This window comes from Nycticebus coucang, chromosome 8 (assembly GCF_027406575.1).
Source record: "Nycticebus coucang isolate mNycCou1 chromosome 8, mNycCou1.pri, whole genome shotgun sequence".
NCBI classification, from domain to species: Eukaryota; Metazoa; Chordata; class Mammalia; order Primates; family Lorisidae; genus Nycticebus; species Nycticebus coucang.
The window spans coordinates 85,464,291-85,487,607 of NC_069787.1; the positions used below are offsets into that span (position 1 = coordinate 85,464,291).

Sequence of the window (23,317 nt, forward strand, 5' to 3'; positions counted from 1 at the left end):
AGACATCCATCAGGCCCAGGTAGAGTTTTGCCATTACCATACAGGGAAGGAGAATGGTGGCCAGAAGAACTTAGGTTACTGCAGCTGGTCTGCCCAGCTTCCCTAACTTAAGATACCACCTTAATCATCTACTTTTTCTATTTCCAATGAATCACCCAAGACTCTCCATGCCATTAGCAACAGGAAGCCCACCCCCTTTCTCCTGAGGCTACCATACTCCCTACCACAGTTTTCTAGGTACTCTGAGAACTAAAATCCCATTGCATTACCTGTGTTACCTTGTGAACACATTTGGACCCCAAACTCTGCCACATAACTCCTCCCCCACATTCTAGTTTCTGTTCCCATCCTCTGCACCCACAAGGAGGCCAACCAGCTATTGCTAGTGGACCTGGCTGACCAAGAGGAAAATACCTAACATCAAGTATGTGTAAAAGTGCATTTACAGTGCTTAGCGCAAAATAAAGACTAAGTAAATGTTAGATATTCTCATTGGTATTTGACAGGCATGTCATCAGCTGACTCCTATAATGATCCCATTAACATACATTAAAGAATAAGTCGTTGAAAGTGCTTCCAGCCTTAATAACAAATACTCAGCCCTTTCTCTCATCCTAGGATAAGTATACATTTGCTGTTTTCAAGAGGAAGATACTTGAGAAAGAAAGGAAATAAAATACGTTCCTGTTGGTGATCTTGCTTTGTTGAAAAATCACCCATTTTTCACTGAGGTGCAGGCAGCATGGCCCTCCCAGCTGCCTCGTTCATCCTGATTTACTGGTTGTTCTGTCTGAGGACCCTGATGCAGGCCTCCCGGCCCTTCCCCAGTGCCCACTCCTGTCCTGCCAGAAGGAAGCCTTGCCTGAAGGTCAAGGGGTAGAGGGCAGGGAGGTGGGATCTATTGAGTTTCTGGAAAGGAGGAAGGGATGAAGGGGAAGGTGCTCAGACCTGCTTCAACACTTCAGGAAGGTTATAGGCCATCAGTCAAGTCAGACGGTTCCCTGTGGAAATTTGTACCTGTACATCTCCAAAGGCAAAAGCAAATGAATGTGCTGGGGGGAAAGACCGTGCTTACGCTCACTCTTCTTCAAATCCAGTTCCGTGTAGTTTATGCTTCTGTAAGCTATTTGCAAATACAGTTATATTCACACACGGCATAACAATGTTTTGGTCAATGACAGGCTGCATGTGATTCTAATGGAGTGAAAAACTCCCGTGGCCTAGTGCCTGGTGACCTTGCAGCAATCATAAGGCCTTGGCACAGTGCATTGCTTGATGTGTGTGGTGATGCTGCTGTAAACAAACCTACTGTGCTGCCAGTTGTATGAAATTATAGCACATACAATTATGTGCAAGATGTAAACTTGATAATGATAAAAGATGTATTGGTTTATGTATTTACTATACTATACTTTTATGGTTATCTTAGAGTGTGCTACTTCTACATATATTTGTTTTTTTAAAGTTAACTATAACACAGCCTCGAGCAAGAGGCAGGTCCTTCAGGAGGCATTCCAGAAGGCATTATGATAGGACATGACAGCTCCTAGGCATGTTATTGCCCCTGAAGACCTTCCAGTGGGACAGGATGTGGAGGTGGGAGGCGGTGATATTGAGTATGTTTGTGTTTTAAGTATTATAGGCAGTCCCAGGTTATAAACAGCAGCTTCTATCGGGTTGTTCATAAGTTGAATTGATAGATAAGTTGGAACACGTACCTATTACCTGTAATAGACTGTGCTAGTAAGTGCCAGTATATGTCAGTCGGATGTTTGTAACTTGGGGGCTTACTCATAAGTGCAAGTTGTACACAAGTCAAGTGTTTATAACTCAGGGACTGCCTGTATTACAAAAGAGTCAAGCTAAAAAAAAAATTCAAAGGTTTATCAAGTAAGAAAGTATAGCAAAGTTAATTTATTATTAAAGAAAAAATACCTCTCTTATAAATGTAGTACAGTCTAAGTGTGCAGTGTCTGTAAAGTCTGCAGGGTGGACAGCACTGTCCTAGGCTTCACTCCCACTCCCCACTCACTCACTGGCTCACCCAGAGCAGCTTCCAGTCCTGCCAGCTCCATTCATGGTACATGCTCTACACAGACACACCACTTTTTATCTTTTATGCAATATTGGTACTGAACCTTACTATGTTTCAATACTCAAACACTCACCAGAGTTTCATAATTACCTATAGTATTCAGTATGGTAATATACCACAGAGGATTGTAGCCCAGGAGCAATAGTTTACACCATGTAGACTAGGTGTGCAGGGGACTATGTTCACACAACAGAATCACCAAAAACACATTTCTCAGAATGTATCCCCATCATTAATTGATGCAATACTGTTTTTATGTAAAAAGACTCCGTAATTTCCCTTCTTCCATTCAAGAAAGAAAAAATTCTTGTCTCCCAAATGAGAGTCTGCTAACTGGAAGGGGGTGGGGTGAGGTGGGTATTATAACTTGGCATTCAGGAGAACTCTTCTTAGCCCTTGAGGAGTTTCTGTGAGTGTTTGGTTTGGAATAATAGGTGTGTCTGCTGGTAATGGATTATCCTATCCTCTGACTTGTGAGGAAAGAAAGACTATAATAGATTATTTCACCTAAATATACACAAACATTGAGTGTTTCAATAAATGCCTGATGAAGAGGATTTTGCATTACTGCAGACCAGGAGTGACACTGAGAGATTTGGACATTAGCCACTCAGGCTGTAGTCACCATCCCGGTTGGCATGGCTCTGCCCCCAAAGCTGGTATTAAATCAAGGCAGGTGATTCCATCCTTCTAGACCCAGTAGTCACCCCTGATTTTGATGTGCTCAAGTGAATGCTATTCCCAGAAATCAGGAACTATAATTAGAGGTACTTTTTTTTTTTTGAGACAGAGTTGCACTATGTCACCCTCGGTAGAGTGCCGTTGTGTCACAGCTCACAGCAACCTCAAACTCTTGGGCTTAAGCGATTCTCTTGCCTCAGACTCCCGAGTAGCTGGGACTACGGGCGCCCACCATAATGCCTGACTATTTTTATTTTGTTATAGTTATCATTGTGGTTTAGCTAGCACCGGGTGGAGTTCGAACCCGCCACCCTCAGTGTATGTGGCTGGTGCCGTGACCACTGTGCTATGGGCACCGAGCCCAGAGGTACTTTTTAAGTAAAAGTTCAAACAACAACAAATCAAAATGATTCAAGATAAAAAATGCTAATATTTGTTTCACTTTAAACGCTAAAGATTCTCTCCCTTAGAGCTCCCTAAAAATCTAAGTATACATCAATCTGACCGTGCTTTGCCACCCTTTCTGTTTGCTCTTCTAGCTCCGATTAGACACGCACTATCAATATGTGGGTGAGCTAATTCTCATCATGGGGGCTATCCTATACCCTGTGGGATGTCTGGCAGTACGCCAGTAGCAGTGCCCTCCTACTGTGACCATCAAACATGTCTCCATATGCTTAGTGGCTCATTCCTGTAATCCTAACACTCTGGGAGGCCATGGCAGGAGGATCACTTGAGCTCAGCTGGAGTTTGAGTCCAGCCTGAGCAAGAGCAAGACTCTACCTCTACTAAAAATAGAAAAACTGACTCAGCACCCATAGCACAGTGGTTACAGCACCAGCTATATACACTGAGGGTGGCAGGTTCAAATCCAGCCCAGGCTAACTAAACAACTGCAACAAAAAATTGCCAGGCATTGTGGCTGGCGCCTGTAGTCCCAGCTACTTGGGAGGCTGAGGCAAGAGAATTGCTTAAGCCCAAGAGTTTGAGGCTACTGTGAGCTGTGATGCCACAGCACTCTACCCAGGATGACATAGTGATACTCTGTCATAAATAAATAAATAAATAAATAAAATATAGAAAAATTAGCCGATCATCATGGTAGGGGCTTAGTCCCAGCAATTTGGGAGGTTGAGGCAAGAGGATCACTTGAGCCCAGGAGTTTGAGGTCGCTGTGAGCTAGGCTGATACCATGGCGCTCTAACCTGGGCAACAACGTGAGGCTCTGTCTCCAAAAATAAAAAAGCAAAAAGCCTCCAGACATGGTCAAATGTTAGGAGGGTGGGGCAGGGCAAAATCACCCCCAGGTTAGGAACCAGATGCCTAAGTTCCTGCAGCCCCAGCCCTCAGCCCAGAGCCTGAACAGAGGAGGTGCTCAGTGAATGAATATTCAGCTGATGGTAAGACTACATCAGAGGAATGAAGCCCTTTTTCAAAAGAAAAAACATGTTATTTCTAAGGTGCAGGGTCTCTGATCTTTAAATGTGTTTATAACACAGGCTTTTAGTGCTGATGATCTTAAGATGGCCCTAATCCTGAACACACAGTACTGAAAAGGTTACATACATCTATATGGTGCACCAGGAAAGGAATGTATTTTTCACAAAGTATGGTAACCAAAAAAAAAAAAAAGGATGACTATCTGTATTTAAATGATAATGATCTGTTCTGACAGCACACTTAAAGCAAAGACAGCTTGCTTCCCCCCCAACCCCCAAGAAGTATGTTGAGAAAATACAGGGGCCTTGTTGGAGTTTTCATCTTGTAAGATCCTTTTGTTATATATTATTCTTCTTTTCCTGGGTTCATTAACAGTTTTAATTCAAAACACATATACTTACCCACTGATTCAAGACCTCAGAGGTCCCAGCAGAGACCCGTGGCTGAAAGGCAGCTTTGCAGGTGGCACCTCTCCTGACCCTGAGGAGTTAACTTACTTACTCCTGCTACTCTCCTCTCTCCCTCAGCTTTTCTAATTTCACCCCAGAAGAAACTCCATCTATGTTCCTTTGAATTCTATAGGCTTTTGAGTCAAAGAAGGGATGATTCTTTTCTTCAGCTCTTTAATTCGGCAGATCACAGAGCTGTGGCGGTTGCCTGGCTCTGCTGCCTCCAGGATGGCATTTAGCTGAGCAGTGGGAGAGAAGACAGGCGCACGGCCTACAGACATATGAAAAAATGCTCATTATCTTTAATCATCAGAGAAATGCAAATCAAAACTACCTTGAGATACCATCTAACTCCAGTAAGATTAGCCCATATCACAAAATCCCAAGACCAGAGATGTTGGCGTGGATGTGGAGAAAAGGGCACACTTCTACACTGCTGGTGGGAATGCAAATTAATACATTCCTTTTGGAAAGATGTTTGGAGAACACTTAGAGATCTAAAAATAGACCCGCCATTCAATCCTATAATTCCTCTACTAGGTATATACCCAAAAGACCAAAAATCACATCATGACAAAGATATTTGTACCAGAATGTTTATTGCAGCCCAATTCATAATTGCTAAGTCATGGAAAAAGCCCAAGTGCCCATCGATCCACGAATGGATTAATAAACTGTGGTACATGTACACCATGGTATATTATGCAGCCTTAAAGAAAGATGGAGACTTTACCTCTTTCATGCTTACATGGATGGAGCTGGAACATATTCTTCTTAGTAAAGTATCTCAAGAATGGAAGAAAAAGTATCCAATGTACTCAGCCCTACCATGAAAGCCAAGGCTGGTTCTTAAGCTGACCTTTGGGTGCAGATGATCTAATTGAATCGTGGCTTTTGTCTGTGTGATGAAGAGCGGAAAGCTCCTTCCATTCCTCCGCTGCTGCTCTTCTTTGTGCTGGGGGACCCAGGGACTGTTAGAAATGGTGATACTATTCTCACCTTCTGAACACCGGTTACCACAGACCAGGACTCAGAGATAGAAGAGCATTTGGTAGAGAACGTTCACCTTTAAATATACCTGTGAAGGTTTCAGAGCTACAGAAGATAAAACGAAGAAATAGCACACTTGTATATCCAGTCTTCTGTTTATTATGGGAGGACATGGTATTTTAAAATTCCCATAGTTTCTCAGCATTGACACACCTCACAGGGAATAGAGCAGGACAGAGAAAGGTAGAAAATGGACCTGGGGGGGTCAACAGAGAACAGCCAGCATGACCATTCTCAGATCCGTGGTAGGAACAGTAGGAAGGGCCACCTGGTGGACTTGTCCAGGGTTATAAGGGGAGGGTCGAGTCAGTGCCCACTCCCACCCCATCTGAGGACGTGCTTCATTCTCATCTTTGCTAAATGACAGAGGCAACTTCAGGTCACCCATGATCCCCAGGCACGGAGATGGTGGTGGGCAATCCCAACTTCCCTTTTAGCTCTGCCCTGTGTGCCCATGTAATATATATCAGCAGAACTGCCCCTTGGGGAGCCCAGTTCTGCCACCAAATCCAGGATCAAGCAGAAGACATTGGTCCTTCTTAAGGGTCTCCTACCATCCCCACAGCACCAGACAGGATGTGACACCAGAACTGGTGGAGGTAGTCATGGTGACTCAGGTGGTTCTCTGTCCTCAGACAGCAAGAAAAGGAATACCATCGGTTATTATCTTCCCGTAGTCCCCTAAAGTGCATTTCACGGGAGCTAAGTCCAACAAGACGCCCTGCAGTCAAATAAGTTTGGTAAATTTACATACTCTGCTAGGAAAAGCAAGATGCATGTTGGCACATTAAAGACTTACCTGCCGCCGGATGTTAGCACTGAGAAGTCAGCTCGTGTCCCTCCTAAAAGCAGAAAGAACTTAGGCTGTTTAACCACAAAGTCTTTCCTTAACAAAACACCAATCCTCATCCCTTCAACCACTTTGAGAAAGGCTAGCCAATCGGGTCACAAGCATCAGAGACTAGAGTTTAAAGAGGACAAAGCTTACTCAGACATGGTAACCATAGTTCTCACCAAAAATGGACCTTGGCAAGCAATTCCAAATGAACATTTTTCAAATGTGTTATTTTTTTATAGAGCATTTCATCCTATAGCTTTATAGCTTATTAACTTTTATTTCAAGCCAGCAACAGAGCCAATATTATATCCATCTGTAGCCGCAACAACTCTAATACCTTTATGTTGGAATTTGAAAAGTAAACTGTGACAACATTCCAACTGAGATTATCCTAGCATCACAGGACAAAGAGGATACAGACACAGGGTCAGACATCAGCCTTCCCGAGCTCAGTTCCAGGCTCTACCACTTCCCAGCTGTAAGACCTCAGAAAGTCCCTGGCCCTTTCTAGGCATAAAATGTTCTCTTTAAAATCTTTAACATACTGATTGTAGCAGAATCATACAGTTATACACAAGGATTGCCGTGACCATAAATAAGTCACGTAAAACCCTTGGCTCAGCCCCTGGCTCAGTAAGTGCATGTCATTGTCATCATCATCATCATTATCATCATTACCCCCCTCCAGTCCTCGAGGCACCAGCACTTTGGCTATAAATTCTTGTTGAGCTGATGTCAGTGCCAAACAACTGAATGTCTCCTTTCTTCTGGTGCTTTTAGAGAACACAGAGTAAAAGAGGAACATCCTGGCCTTGCTGAGGGCTCGGAGCTTTTTCATATTGCTTTGTCTTGGCAGAAAAAAAAAGTAACATTAGCAGATGGCCATGTTGAAGATGTAAGTGGCAAATCGGGTTGATACAATCCTAGGGTGTGATGACATTGAGTTTTACATGTTTCTGGTAAAATCAACATTCTAAGACCAAAGTTATATTAAGTTGTGTTTACCCATTCCCACACTTACTAATTTCATTGAAATAATCATTCCAAATTTTATTTACTTGTGCAAAGCTGTAAGTTTGTATTTTAAATTAACTTATTAAAATAAATTTACTTTTTTGGTATAGATAGAGAAATCCGTAAACAAAAATATAATAAGCTTTAAACTGCCCTACCTTCCTCCTCCTTCACCCTCTCTCTTTCCCCTCCTTAATTTTTCTTATCCGTTGGAAGGGAAGTTTTTCAACTTTAGAAATTTTGAGATACATTTCTTGAATAATTTCTCCACTCAGATACCTTTGAAATATTTATGATGTTTTAACATGACGAAGAACTATTTCTTGTTTTGAAAACAAAACCTTTTAGAAACAGAATTTCTCTAATATTCAGTATATGATTAAAACAATACAAAATCAAAGGTCAGCTAAAGTTCAGCAGTTCCCAGCAGACATTCAGTTCATGCCCCCTGTAGGACGGTGAATCATCTGATGTGACGTCCCTTGTGTTAGTGGTGCTGGAAGCTCCCACAGCCTGGCTACCTACACCTGTTGGTGAAGCACAGTCAAATGTGCCTTCCTCAAGCCTGCACCTGCCTTGCTCCACTTGGAAATGTTTGTAAAATTGCCAGTCCTAATGCAGATGAGTGAATCACACCAAGCAACCCATAGAGCAGCAGCGTCTCAGGGTTCTTTCCGTCACCAACCCTCAGCGTCACTCAGTGCTAAAGTTGTGCATGACTTGTATATCTAAGCTCTGGGCTTGATCTCAACTCGTTACATTTTTAACTCAAGTTAAAGGAACTGTTAAAGTCCTGGCCATGCATTTCATTCAAATCAATTCTAAACTGTTATGATTACAGGTTCAGGACGTTATATATGTTGATTACACCTCAAGAACCTCTCTTTAAGTATTTGCCTTCCTTAGATACATCTCATTTCTCGCGTTGGCGGTTGTTTCATCACATTACTGATTAGGCCCAGGGAGCAATTTTTTCATTCACCCTGGTCCACATTGCTTAATCTGGAATTATTCCAATGACTTTACCTTCTGTTTGCCCACTTTTATGGGAATCATTTTATAAACTCGTAAGTCAAAATATTTCTTTATCTCTGATTACTTCTTTTATCTGATTTGCTCTTTAATTTTCAAAAGCTCCCCCAGAATCTACCTGTTCTAGTTGACAGATTTGACATGCTTTTCTTAGCACTGTATTATTTTCTAAGAAATATTTTCCTACTACAAATTTCAGGTTCATTTTAATCCCTGAGCCTGTTTCAAGCAAACAAAAGATAATCAGGGAAAATTCACTCAGAATTTGTAATTATTTTAAATTAATGCCACCCCTTTTATGTTTTCTAATTTTTTTTCTCAATTACTAAATGCTAACCAAAGGTTTTATTGGCAAAACTCCATTATGAATTTTCCTCCTTGTTTCTTCTTGATATTGATTTTTATAGTCACTGGACCAGTTTATACTTCACGTAGCTGATGTTATGTGTTTTGTACTATTTTATCAAAAGCAACTTACAAATTATTTTTCCTTCCAGGAAAGTTGAGGGAGGGTGGAAGGGAAGGCCTGGTTGGCAGTGATGGGGTGGCAAGACCCCACATACCACTTAAGCATGAAGAATGTTTATAAATGTTATCCAAACAACATTTTTTCCCCAGTGTCCAGTCTAGTTCTCTCTCACTCCCCTGAATTACCAGGATCCTCTGAAAGGGGCCCAGCCAGTCCTAGGGCTACAGACCTGAGCTCACAGCCAGTGCCCTCCCTACAGGTGTACCTGGCGGCGGGCACTGTGTATGGCCTGGAGAGCCAGCTGACTGAGCTGGAAGATGCTGCCCGCTGCATCCACAGTGGCACTGATGAGACCCAACTGGCAGATCTGGAGGACCAGGTGGCCACAGCTGCAGCCCAGGTCCACCATGCTGAACTCCAGGTGAGAACTCTCCCCTTTGCCCAGAGGGGAGCCCACAGGATGAAAGAGAGGACCCCATCTCTCACAAGAATTGTCTGAAGGCTGTTGTATTCATCAGTTCCCATCATCTCCAGCTTGCATGGACATGGTCCTTCCAGGTGGAGATTCCACCAAATATTTGTTTTGTAGAGTACAGCCGTCTTCTCTCCCAGATTATAGCCTTGATAACACAGGGTGACCATAAAGTTCGTGTGCAATTTAAAAAACAGACTCTTCAAAATTGCACACAAACTTTATAGCCACCCTGCATATTGGATTTACTTTAAAATTTTATGCCAATTTCCTCCTTGACAAATTTCCTGGACCATATGAATGAACCTTGCTTTACAGGTTCCCATTCCATCTCAAGACCACCCTTATCTGGCCTTTATCATGTTGTTGATTACTTATTTAATGCCAGTTTTCCCCACTGTTGACTAAAAGCTCCATGAGGACAGAACTATAGCATGTAACTTAAACACGGATTTGACACTTGATAAAAAATGGGAAGAATAAATGAATGAAATTGGAAGTATAAATTTCTCAGGCCAATATTTTGCCTGAGAAGCAAACAGGATTTAGATATGGCTATTTCAGAACTGATTGCTATAGACTCCATAACTTTGTGAAGTTTTTTCATAAATATTCCCTTGGGGCCTGGTGCGGTGGCACATATCTATAATCCTAGCACTTTGGGAGGCTGAGGCAGATGGATTGCTTGAACTCAGGAGTTTGAGACTAGTCTGAGCCAGAGCAAGACCCTGTTTCTAAAAATAGCCAGGTGTTGAGGCAGGTGCCTATTATCCCAGCTACTTGGGAGGTTGAGGCAAGATCATTTGAGCCCCAGAGTTTGAGGTTGCTGTGAGCTATGATGATACCATGGCACTCTGACTCAGGGAAATGAAGTAAGACTCTGTCTCAAAAACAAACAAACAAATAAATAAATAAATAAATACTTATTTGGCCTTTGACCCTGTCAGTCAAAATTGACCATAGATTGATCTCTAATTCCTGAACTAAGTCTGAAGACATATAGATGTTCTCAGAGACCTGTGACAATATTTTCTTCCTTAAAAGGGACCCATATGTTACTCAAGTTTGAGAAACACTGGTCTCTGCAGCATAAATTCAGCACAGACCATCTGGTTCTTTGGATTCTGCATCTTAAAACTGCACCCTTGGGAGAATTGTGGTCAATAGAAACCACCTCTGGATAGAGAAGATGACAATCTCAGTTGATAATTATTTTAAAAGTAATTTTAATTTAAGAATATCATAACTCCTTACATTATTAATCACTCTCGAGCATGAGATGGTGCAATTCTCTGCTCTGTGAATTAATTAGTGCTGTGAACCAGAAATGGTCTCAGCAGACAGGTGACCCTATTGACTATTATCAGTAAGAATGGCTTAAGAGCAGCTGTCCTCAAAATATATATATGTGTATATACATACATACACAAATTTCAGTCAAGACTTCATCAATTTACTTTCAAAGGTTTTTGAAGGATATTTTTGTTGGGTTTTTTTGTTTGTTTTGCTTTGTTTTTTTGAGACAGAATCTCACTTTGTCACCCTTGGTAGAATGCGTCATAGCTCGCAACAACCTCAAACCCTTGGGCTCAAATCATCCTCTTGCCTCCCAAGTAACTGGGACAACAGCCGCCCGCTGCAACACCTGGTTATTTTTAGAGACGAGGTCTTTCCAGGCCTGGCTCAGGCTGATCTCAACCTCTTGAGCTCAAACAATCCCCCCGCCTCAGCCTCCCAGAGTGCTGGGATTACAGGTGTGAGCCACAGTGCCCAGCCTTTTTCAAAATTTTATACAGTGGAATCAAATCATTTGTTTTCTTGGACATTGTACAGCAAATACTTCCTAAGTAATTTAGCAGGAAGTAATATCTATGGATATTTGGATGGTATTATTGGATAATTCGTTATTCCTGCTTCCAAATTTGTCTAGGGTTTAATTTTTAAAGCCCATGTTTTATGGCAGAAAATCCTCATGTCACAAATGTCCATTTTCTGTGCTTTTAAATGTGCCTATTTTATTACTCATTTTTAAATATACCAATAATGTTACCAATAATCCCCAAGGTTCAGTGAACCTTACTTTGTGCCAGGAGTTGTGTTTAATGTTTTGCCTCATTATTGGATTTAATCTTTTCAGCAACCTCATGAAGTGGCTACTGCTATTCTCCTTTTATATCTGAGGAACTAGAGGCTCCAAAAGGTTAAACTACCTTCCCAAAGCCAAATAGCTAGAAAATGGTAAAACCTGGATTTTCACTCAAGTCTTTGTGACCTCACAGGCCACGTTCTTAACCAGATTGTGCTGTGTGGTTTCTGAAGAAGTGTGTCAGTCCTGCCATGAGGCTATGCACTCACCTGGGAGTTCATAATTTGCATGGGAGGATGTGGACCCTGCAGTCAGCTTTGCTGATCTCTCAATGGGACATCCATGCACGTGGAGACTCTCCCATGCTGCCTGCCCGTTACTGCCAGAGAAGAAAATCTCCAACTCCCTGTTGTCCATTCTCATCCTAAGTCTAGTCTTATCTCACTGTTTCCTGTACAATGGCAAGAGGGTCCCCACTGAGGAGGACAAATAGGCTAAATTGTGTTCTTAGACCAGGACACAGTCTAAGGACACTGTCAACTTAGGGTTTACCTTTGGGACAGTGCTGAAGAAGACTGCAGAATGCCTGTGGGGAGCATGTAAGGGTCCTGGCACACAAGGTACTTTCTAGGAGCCTTCCTAGAGACGGTCTCTGTCACTCTACGAACAGGAAAAGCTGCTCTTCTGAGTACTCGGTCTCTATCTTGTGGACATAGTGTCCTACACTGTGCTTTTGGCTTTGACTCTCAGGAAACTCAGAGCTGAACTGGTCATCCCCTTCTAATGAATCTGCAGCTCATGAGGAATATAGTCTTAGGAATGAAGTGGAATGTAATTATATAGAAAGATGACAAAATATAGGCAGAATCACCCCTTGACAATCTCTTTTCCTCTTTCTTTGTTCCTTGTCCCTATGGACTAAAACTTCTATTCAGAAGAACCTAACAGTCAGCAAATCGTGTCAGCATCTTGCTTTCCATTGGCGGAGTCGTATAGAGCCCTCTGAGTGAGCCTCTCCATCAAACTACTTTCAGGAAAGAAAGTGGGCATCTAATTCATACCAGTTGCAAATGACTGGTAAAAACTTAGCCTGCAACTTTTCTTAGGCTTGTGCAATTTATTGGTCTATAAACCAAAGGAATGCAACTCTTAAGGTGAAATTTGAGCAGTCAAAACAGGAAGGCTTCTGGGGGCCAGAAAGGAACAGGGCTCACAGCAGCTACTTCTTTGGGCTGGTTACTAAGCAGCTTCACTTGCCTCCTGCCATGAGCTGCCACAGATGTGACCTTCACCCATCTTCTCCTCTGACTGAGACTTGCACTTCTCAGGGGAAGGAGAGGCATCTCCTAAATTTACTGACCCTTGAACCCATACCCTTGCTCTTCCTCTAGCAGCTATCCCAGGAGACTTTTCCAAGGAAGCCCTCAACAAATGACAGAGAATTAGAATTTGTCTTAAAGGGAGGCAACAGAGATCTCAGGAGTGGGTCACAGACATGCTGGCTTCTGGGCCTGCCTTCCAGGTACTGTTGGTGCCCAGCAACACCCAGGATGGGCCATCTCAGCAGGATCCCTGCCTCTCCCCTCAACTCTGCTAGCCTTTTCCTGCCTCTTCCTGTCCCCCATGTCAGACCTTGACAAGTCTCTGAGAATGTGGCAATGTGGCAAGAGCATGGACATTGACATTGATTACAAGCCCTGCCCCAGACCAATTGTGAGGTGTTGGGTTTATATCACTTATCCCTTTAAGCTACAGTTTCTCTATCTATGAACCCAAGAGACAGTACTTATTTTGAAGCATGGATGAGTTCATGTATTTAATGCAGTTAGCATGGTACCTGGCACACAGTAATGGTCTTTTCCTAAGGGCAGGGACAGTGTCTTCTTCATTTCTGGTGACAGGGAGGTCCAGAGTTCTCTCCTGGAACTAAGTGGGTGCTTGCTCTCTATTTCTGCCTTCAGACGCTACTGGAAGGAAATCTGGGCTTTCTAACCCTCCCATGTTATAAATGAGGAAACTTATGCCCAGAGAGAGGAGGGAGTTTGCCCTTTGGCCTCTTAATGGAAGATATAGACTCAAACCGGGGCCTGCTGGGCCTCCCTCCTAAAACCTGGTGCCATGGTTTGGGTTTCATGAAGTTACAGAAGAAGCAAGCAGGAACTATAAATCACACTTCCCTTCAAAGCTTCGTTCACATGTTGCCTCCTAGGGAAGCCTTCCCTGACCACCCTCCCTCTACCCAGGCTTCCGTTTATCCCTAGGCATACTCTGGCAGCTTTGGAGCTACCGAATTAGAAAGTTAAACATATAAAGAAGGGCTGTGTTTTATCTTCCCACTACACACTATAGAGAGGTGCTTGACAGAAGTTGAATGAATGAAGGAACACACATCAAAGCAGATTTGTTCTTTTATAAACTCAGTAACAAAGATTCCCCATCTGTAGTTCCTCTCTGCCAATCTATCTTTCTGTTGCATTAAGATTTCTGATATCGAGAGCCGGATTTCAGCCCTGACCATCGCAGGATTAAACATAGCACCATGTGTGCGCCTCACAAGAAAACGGGATCAGAAGCAAAGGAACCAGGTGTGTTTGTCCCTCACCCCACTGGTCATGCTGCATGACCTGGAAAATAAAAGATAAAAAAATAAATAAAGATAAAATACCTTTGGCTTTGCAAAGATGTATTGACCATTGTGTTCTGTTTGTAGGTACAAACCATAGACACATCCAGGCAGCAGAGGAGGAAATTGCCTGCTCCACCAGTGACAGGTGTGCTTAAAATAAAACTACAGAACTGCCAAAAAATTAAACCTGACTCATTTACTGTGAGTAACACAAACATCTGAGTTTGAGGGCTAGATCTAATGAAGAGTTCTCGTGCAGAATTGTTCTTGTCTGTCTTGACTTTCTTCTTCTTTACCCAGAAGAAACCCTGCAACCATACTTACAGGACTCCAAGTAGTTTATTTGTGAGGTGATTCCAGGAAGCACTGGTAGGAGAGGAAAGAAATGATTCAGGGAAGGAAAGTAAGCCAACACAGGGTAACTTTAGTTGGCAAGTTATTTCTCTGGGAAATTAAGGCTAATCCTCTAGGACCTCTGAGAGACGGAGCTGACTACACTTCAAAGTCTCCTGCCCAGAGAGGAGGAAAATGGGGGGTTGTGTTTTTTCACTCCCATCCATCACTGGCTGGTACTTCTGATCTGCCCTATGTGAGCCAAGAATGAGTGGTGGTGCTTGCAGTAGCATCGCTTGCACCACCATGCTGGATGGTGACTGTCAGGAAGAAATGAAAAGAAACGAAATGCATCTGCCACAGCATCCAACCTAAAAGGGACTCCAGCAATGCCGGTCATATCACCTTCATCCAGTGAACATTTTTAACAATTTCATTGGGTTCAGAAGCCACATAATGAAGATGCCAAAAGAGAGATTTCAATTTACAAAAAAAAGATGTCCATTGGAGTCTTGCTTCTGCCCTTCATCATTTAACAAACATTCATCAGATGCTTGCTTATTCTACAAAACCCTACACAGTTAAAACTTAACCAGGTTATCAAGGTGTTATAAAGGTAATCTGGCACATGTGCTGTATATTCCTTCACACCCCCCATGGTATCTGGGCAGCTTCTGATAATCAAACACATTGATATCCTTGCAGCAAAGCATGAGAACATTCACACTTGGTGAGATGGACAAAGACTTAAATAGCCACGTCAGTTCAGGTCAGGTTTTGTAATCAGATGATTTGGGTTCTAAAGTTATAAAAATCTGTAGGTTTTAGAGCCTTTTATACTTCAGGATTTGAAATAATAATTTATGGACTCCAGTCCATTATTTCCAAGCTACCTTTCTCCCAGAAAGCTACAAAACAATGCCGTAACCTATTTGGTCAATCATAAAAATAAACACAAAATAAAAAAAATATGCAGTCAAACATGGTAGAGAAATGTGATGCCAAGACTACAATAAAAATATAAGTAATCTGGCCAGCTGGCCTTTTTCCTTAACAATCAGTCCATCTTCTGGGTAACCCTTATTCTCATTTATTTTCTTTTAGCTGAAAAAATTGAGACATCTTCAGTGACCACCATTAAAACATTTAACCGCAACTTCATTCTCCAAGGCTCCTCAATCAACAGGCCTAAAGAAAGGAAAAGCACCACCAAGGATTTGACGGTAAATGTCACCTCTGTCTTATGCTTGTCACTTTCACCATTCACAATATCTCCAGCCTGCAGCCTTTCCTTCTGCAGCCCCCACCATCAGAGCACCCATCTTCTCTGCCCGGCCATATGGTCCCTGGTTTTGGAGTTTCTAAAAAACCTGAATAACATCCTACCTGGTATTGCTAGCCTCTTAAAATGTGAGTATATCCCCTCAATTCCATCTCCAGCTCATTGTAGGAACCAGATCTGACACAAGAGAAATAAAAATATATGTATGCAGGACTGTAAGGTCTGGGCGTATGTGTTTTTATTGTTCTCCATCCATGTTCACTCTTCCTTAAATTTCTTGTTAGCCATTAATGCTGTGTTCCTGAAAAAAAATTGCAGCTGTCCCTAAATGATACAAAGGAAGGAGCAGTAGATAATTTGCACAAACTCTAGATATCATATAAAGAAGGCTAATGGATCATTTGCTAAAACCAAAATAATCTGTCAGAATTTTGGAAAATGCTTAATGCTACTTTTATAGGAAATAAGGATCCAGCTAAACTGTCTCAGTGACCAGCTATATTGAAGGTAGCTCACGTCTGGGATGACAAGATTGAAGCAGGACAATCTGTTGCCTCTTATGCAACACCGACCCCTCCCCCCCCCATTGTCCCTGTCTTATAAGCACAGAAGCACCAGGTAATGGCATAATGGTGGACACAGCCTTTGGAGTCACAGTTTACTCTCTCAGGCACTGGATGGCAACAGTGCTGCTTACTCCCTGCCTTCCCATCACTGGTCAGCCACCAACCCAGACTTTTCAAAGTCCCCCTTGCTTCTGACTATCACTTCAAAGATCTAAAAAGATGTGTTACCACATTAAAATCAGGGTCAGAAGAAGAATTGGTTATAGATAAGATTGTTAAAAATAAATTAACTTTAACAGAGATAGAGATCAGTGGTTGCCAGGTGCTGTCAAGAGGGAGAAGAGAAAAAAACTCCTTAATGGGTAAGAGGTTTTACTTTAGAGTGTTGGAAATATATTGAAACTAGATAAAGGTGTTGGTGGGTACAACCTTTGGATTACCAAATATTACTGAATTGTTCACTTTAAAATGGTTAATTTTATGTTATGTGGATTGTACCTCAATAAGTTACTTTTTAAAATAAAATAAAAATAAATCACCTTAAAGTAACACAGATTAAAAATGAAAGAATGAACAATACTTACTAAACAAAAACAAAAAAGAAAGGCCAAACATACTCCTTTCAGACAAAAGAGAATTCGAGACAAGAAGCATTGAAAGAAAACAAGGAGGAAGGATGTTTTAGTTTTGATAAAATAAGGTAGTTAAGCCAAGAGGCTTTCTCAGTTTGTCAGACAATAGAGCAATAAAATTTATGGTGCAATGATTAGTGACCTTAAAACTCCCTATCACCCTTTGGCAGCCCAAATATACCATAAATATATACAAATTAGAGAACTGAATAGTGTAAGTATTAAGCTTTAAGTAAGATGTTTATTCAACTTTATACGTTACAGTTTACTTTCTTTCTAAGCATCAATGGACCACTTATAAAAATTGATTTTATACCAGCTTACAAAGAACACCTCAGTAAGTTCCAAAAAGTAGAAAGTGTCAAACTACCTTTGCTGACCACAATGCCAAACACAATCTAGAGCAATTCTGTCTACTAGAACTTTGTGTCATGATACAGAAATATTCTACATCTGCAAGGCCTAGTACATAGCCACTAGCCACAAGTGGCTTTTAAGCACTTGAAATGTGACTATTTAATTGTAGGCACTGATTTTTAAATATTAGTTAATTTTATATAATCTAAATGTAAATAGCCCTATGTGGCTAGTGGCTACTGTAATGGACAGGAAAAATTCAAAAAATTAGATGGAAGTTAAACAGAAAACGCTCATGCCTGTAATCCTAGCACTCTGGGAGGGTAAGGTGGGTGGATTGTTTGAGCTCACAAGTTTGAGACCAGCCTGAACAAGAGTGAGACCCCTGTTTCTTAAAAATTACCCGGGAGCTGTGGCAGGCACTTATAGTTCCAGATACTTAGGAGGCTAAGGCAAGTGGATCACTTGAGCCTGGGAGTTTGAGGTTGCTATGAGCTATGATGCCACGGCAGTCTACCCAGGGGGACAAAGTGAGACTGTCTCAAAAAAAAAAAAATTTTTTTTTAACTTAAAAAAAAAGAAAAAACAGACAAACAGAAATCCTACTTGGAATTTTAAAAGCATTTGCACCCACACTCACAACCATGCATACACATAAACATACACACTCTTATACACTTCAAAGTAACTATTGAAGAAAAAAGCAAATCCACAGAGTGCTTGGAAAATGAAGCATTGCTGGGCACAATGGCTCACACCTGTAATCCTAGCAATCTGGGAGGCCAAGATGGGTGGCATGCTTGAGTTCTGGAGTTTGAGACCAACCTGACCCAGAGCAAGATCTCCACCTCAAAAAATAGTTGAGCATTGTGGTAGACACCAGTAGTCCCAGCTACTTGGGAGGCTGAGACAAGAAAAATCACGTAAGCCCAAGAGTTTGAGGTTGCTGTGAGCTAAGATGCCACAGCACTCTACCCAGGGTGACAAAGTAAAACTCTCTCATAAAAAAAAAAAAAAAAAAAAAAAAACGAAGCTTCAAGTGGATCAAAGCAAATAGGATACACATAAAACTACACTGAGTCAAATTCATAGTATTAAATATTTTCTTCCTTGTTAAAGAAGGAAGAAGAAAAACAAATGAACTAGACCTTGAATTCTAGACGTCAGAGATAAACACAGAAATCAATTAATTATGACAAGAAAACTATAGAAGTGATAATACTAGAGGTGATTATTTGGAAAAATACAGAAATTTTTTTAAGTCACATACAGAAAATTAAAATACGAGATTATAAAAGGATGTAAAATTTTATATAAATACACGATGTGATATGAAATTATTCTAATAGGTTTTAAATATTTAATGCTAATTAAATCAGAATCACAAAAGAATATTACTAAAAACTGACTTAAGATGTAGAAAGAAATTTAAAAATTTATTAAACCTTCCAAAAGAGATTTCTGTGGCCAAATGATTTTGTTGACTTTTAAGAAACAAATTTAATTCTTATGCTAGAAAATATTCCAAAACACAAAGAATTGAAAGCTAGAAGATTTATATTGTAAAACTATCAGAACCTTGACTGTCAAGTCCTATTGTGGTTGGTAAACATGTATACATGCTTCATAATGAATCACATACAGGCATGCACAGACATACACAAACCACACACTAATTATACTTTTTCAGAGAGATAAAGAATGTGAATTAAAGTATTAGCAGATTAAATACAGTAGTGCATTAAATAAGAAATCCTGGCCAGGCGTGGTGGCTTAGCCTGTAATCCTAGCACCTTGGGAGGCCAAGGCAGGTGGATCACCTGAGCTCACAGATTCGAAAGCAGACTGAGCCAGAGCAAGACCTCCTCTCTAAAAATAGCCATGTGTTGTGGCAGGCGCCTGTAGTCCCAGCTACTTGGGAGGCTGAGGCAAGAGAGTCGCTTAAGCCTGGGAGTTTGAGGTTGCTGTGAGCTGTGATGCTACAGCACTCTACAGAGAGCTATAAAGTGAGACTCTGTCTCAAAAAAAAAAAAAAAGGAAAAGAAATTGCCAGGTAGATTTTATAGGACTGCAAGGATACTTACATAAATATTATGATATCAATTAATAAATCACATCAATAGTTAAATAAAAAAAGTGATTTCTTCCCAAATTAATTTATAGCTCAATTCAATTGTCATCAAAATCTCAGTCAGATTTTTCTTTCTTTTTTTTGTTTTAGAGACAGAGCGTCATTCTTTGGCCCTCGGTAGAGTGATATGGCATCACAGCTCACAGCAACCTGCAGATCTTGGGCTTAAGCGATTCTCTTGCCTTAGCCTCCCGAGTAGATGGGACTACAGGCGCCCACCACAACACCCAGCTATTTTTTTTTGTTGTTGTTGCAGTTTGGCTAGGGCCAGGTTTGAACCCACCACCCTCAGTATATGGGTCTAGCACCCTACTCACTGAGCCACAGACACCACCCTTTTATTTGAGGGGATTTTTCTTTGAAGTTCATATGAGAATAAATCAGAAAGAACCGACAAAGATGTTTTGCAAAATAGTAGTGATTTTCCTGCCAGGTTTTAAAACAAATTAAAAGCTGTAAGAAACATGGTCAATGAAATAGAATAGAAAATCCAGAAATAGATACAGGTACATGTAAGAATGTGTTATATGATCTTTCTAAAAGCCTTAGAAACTATAAGAGAAGGTACAGATTATTAAAGAAACAAACAAAAAGCTGTGGAGGTGGTAATGGGAAAGAAAGCTAGTTAAATAATTACTATATAAAAAATTAGTTTCAGGTGGATTAAGAAGTATATATAAAAATGGCATCACTTTTTATTTTTTTCACTTCATTCGAATTAATATGAGGGTATAATATTTAGGTTCCATTGTCCTCACTTCCAGAGTAAAGTTCCATTTGTAGAAGAGCCCCTCACCCAGGGGTGTGTTACACACCCTCACAATGTGCACCTTACCCTCACAGTAGGTGAGATTCCACCTCATGCCCTCCCTCCTTCTGCCTCCCTCCTTCCCCCTCCTGCTTCCCTCTACCCCTGAACTGGACTATAGTAGTGTTTTATTGTTCTTAGGAAGATGTAAGTGTTTATATATTGATTGCATATTAGTATCGACTACATTGGATGTTTATCTTTCCATTCTTGTGATATTTTATTAAGAAGAATGTATTTCAACTCCATCCAGGTAAATGTAAAAGATGTAAAATCTCCATCTTTTTAATGGCTGCATAATATTCCATAGTATACATATACCACCGTTTCTTAATCCATTCATGGGTTCATGGGCACTTAGGTTGCTTCCACAACTTGGCAATTATGAATTGAGCCACATTAAACATTCTAGTACAAATGTCTTTGTGGTAAAATGATTCATGTTCTTCTGGGTAGATACCTAGGGCATCACTTTTTAAATGATATAAAATATTTAACTGAGCAATAAACATGAATAGTTTTTTATATAAAAGCCAGTAAACATTATTTTAAATTGCCTTTCTCCTTGCCAAGTGGCTGCTGACAATGTGTTGAATATCTCACCTCAGGAGCCTGCTCTGGAGTCAGCTGTGATGTATTAATGCTGTGACCTACTGCCAGTGACCCACTGCCTCGGTCGTACACGACAGTGCCTTGACCCAACAGCCATTGACTACTGTATGGATTTCCAACTGAGGAGAAGGCCTAGGGAGGCCACAGTGCACCATCACACCATCACACAGGGTTGTCCTGATACCTCACCAGAAAGCTGTCTCAGACTTCAGCATTGAGGTCTTGCCCACTCTCGCCTTAGGCTCCCAGGGGAATCCAAGACAGAAAACCAAGAAACAACAGAGCTCCATGTTCAAAACATGCATCTTTTCCCTGTTCGCTTTGCTATTGTGTGTTGACTTTAAGATCTTTGGTTTTCTTATTCCTTTGATTCAGTTAGAATTCCATGTCAATAATTTGTCCAAGGGAAAATTGTTGGGGGGTGGTAGAGAGATAGGAATTATTATTTAATTAATCATCAGTGCTTATTAATGTCTCACAAGCATCTCTGTCTTACAAATGCTGAGGGAAAAACCAGCCCCTGCAGTCAGCACGAGGGACAGTCTAGTTTGGGGACTGCTCCCCATCAAGGCTACAGGTCTCCCTTCAGCCACCTCCTTCCTGCTAAGCCTTAGCTCACCATGCTACCAGCCATTCCCATTGCTTTATAGTCCCCCGCCACTGGATGGAAAGCTCTGACTCACCCATGCCACTCCTGGGTCTATATGAAACAATGTCTCATTAAGAATTTAGGGTTCTTCATGGGCTTCATGAGTTTTCCCACTCTTAAAGGTAGAGGGACTTGAAAAAGACTACCATTGGTTCAACTTTAAGGCACTGTCCAAATCAAAATGATGCAGTTTAGCAAGATCGCATCTAAAAACGGATTATTTAAGAATATAACCACATGAAAACATTTTTGTCCTCCAAAATTTATTTCCCAATAAATATTCAGCAAAGTAACAAAATGACCTTAAAGATAAAAATGGTTAGGGAATGGGCTTAGAAAATTTATAGGCCTAAGAAAAGCAAGGACAAATTGTGGATATGAGTTGATATTAACTCCACATTTGTGGTCTATTTTGACCTGTCTCAAAGGCATAATGATTTAGAGTGCACTTATAAAATCAAATGAAAGTGAGATTTTACTCTTCAGTTGGGCATTAACAACCTTTTTAAAAAATATTTTCTCCTGAATCTAAGGAAGAAAGCAAAAGATGGGAGGTAAGAGAGTAGTATGATTAATGTATGTTAAGTGCCTGCTCTGAAGGAGGCAATGTTCTTCTCATTTTAATCCTTATAGCAGCCCTATTCAGTAGCTATTCTTTTTTTTTTTTTTTTTTAGATTTGATAACTAAGGGCCAGAGAGATTAATTTGCCAAAGCCACAACTTTAATCTACTTACAATTGGAATGCCTCACAAAAACCTGTGTTGCTTTCAACTTCTATGTTCTTTTGCTACTATGTGCATTTCCAGACCTGATTTGCTGCTAATTCCTGTGCTTATAATCCATTCCTGATGGGGGTCTGCATATCTCCCAGTAATACTCCTTGCTGATGCCACATTTGTGTTATCTGACAGAAATAACTCCTTTGAAATAAGTCCTTGGCTTTTTGTTCTGTTGGTGTGATTCAAAGCCAAACAAACAAAAACAAGTTTTTTAAAAACACAACAAAAAAAAAGGTCTGACTTCCAAATAGAACGTTTTCTTTAAGAGGCATGAAAAGCAACTATTGTTGTGTTACAGTGTTAAAAATATTCAGTTTTCTTTGACAAAAACTTGTACTGTGTAAGCCTTGCAAAAACAAAAAAAAGAGCCTGCTCTGTGGCATTTGAATTTTTATAAATTTTCCCTTGTGCCAAATAAGTGCAAAGATTTAATTTACTATTAAAAACCATAAGCATATGTTATAGTTCCAGAAGAATTATTTTGTCATCAAGTGATTTTGATCTTTAGTGTCAATATTTATATTTAGATTAATTTTTATAAATGAAGATATTTTAATGGTTTAAGAAAATGAGGACAATAGGACAGTATCTTTGATGATTTCTGAAAGTTATGCTTCCCTTCACATTATATGCACATTGACAAGAATTACTGTCAAGAGAAATGATAAAGAAGTAAAAGTCATTTATGGAAATAAAGTTTGTTGTATGTGTCGTTTTTTTGACTATGGGTTGACTAGAGTTGAGTAGAAGGTAGGGGAAGAAGTCACATGGCTAGTAATTGGAGGAGCCAAGATTTGAAGCCTTTCTTCCAGTTCCTACCACTCACCCCTCCACTGCTGGTTCTCCTGATGACAAAATTTTCCAGTAACTATCTCTGCTCCAGTAGTCACACAAGGAAGCAGCAATTCTCAAAGA

The 23,317-nt window shown here is 40.7% G+C and overlaps 1 protein-coding gene across 5 annotated transcripts in view; it reads left to right on the forward strand.

Moving 5' to 3' along the window:
* Nucleotides 1-23,098, forward strand: part of MYRIP (myosin VIIA and Rab interacting protein) — a 422,909-nt gene extending 399,811 nt beyond the window's left edge. For all 5 annotated transcript variants that reach the window (XM_053600161.1, XM_053600164.1, XM_053600162.1 and 2 more), the window contains 5 exons: nucleotides 9,328-9,489; nucleotides 14,107-14,211; nucleotides 14,337-14,397; nucleotides 15,690-15,808; nucleotides 20,970-23,098. In XM_053600161.1, coding sequence (XP_053456136.1) covers nucleotides 9,328-9,489; nucleotides 14,107-14,211; nucleotides 14,337-14,397; nucleotides 15,690-15,808; nucleotides 20,970-21,002 — 480 coding nt within the window. In that variant the 3' untranslated portion in view covers nucleotides 21,003-23,098. The remainder of the gene's footprint in view (nucleotides 1-9,327; nucleotides 9,490-14,106; nucleotides 14,212-14,336; nucleotides 14,398-15,689; nucleotides 15,809-20,969) is intronic.
* Nucleotides 23,099-23,317: the final 219 nt, after the last annotated feature.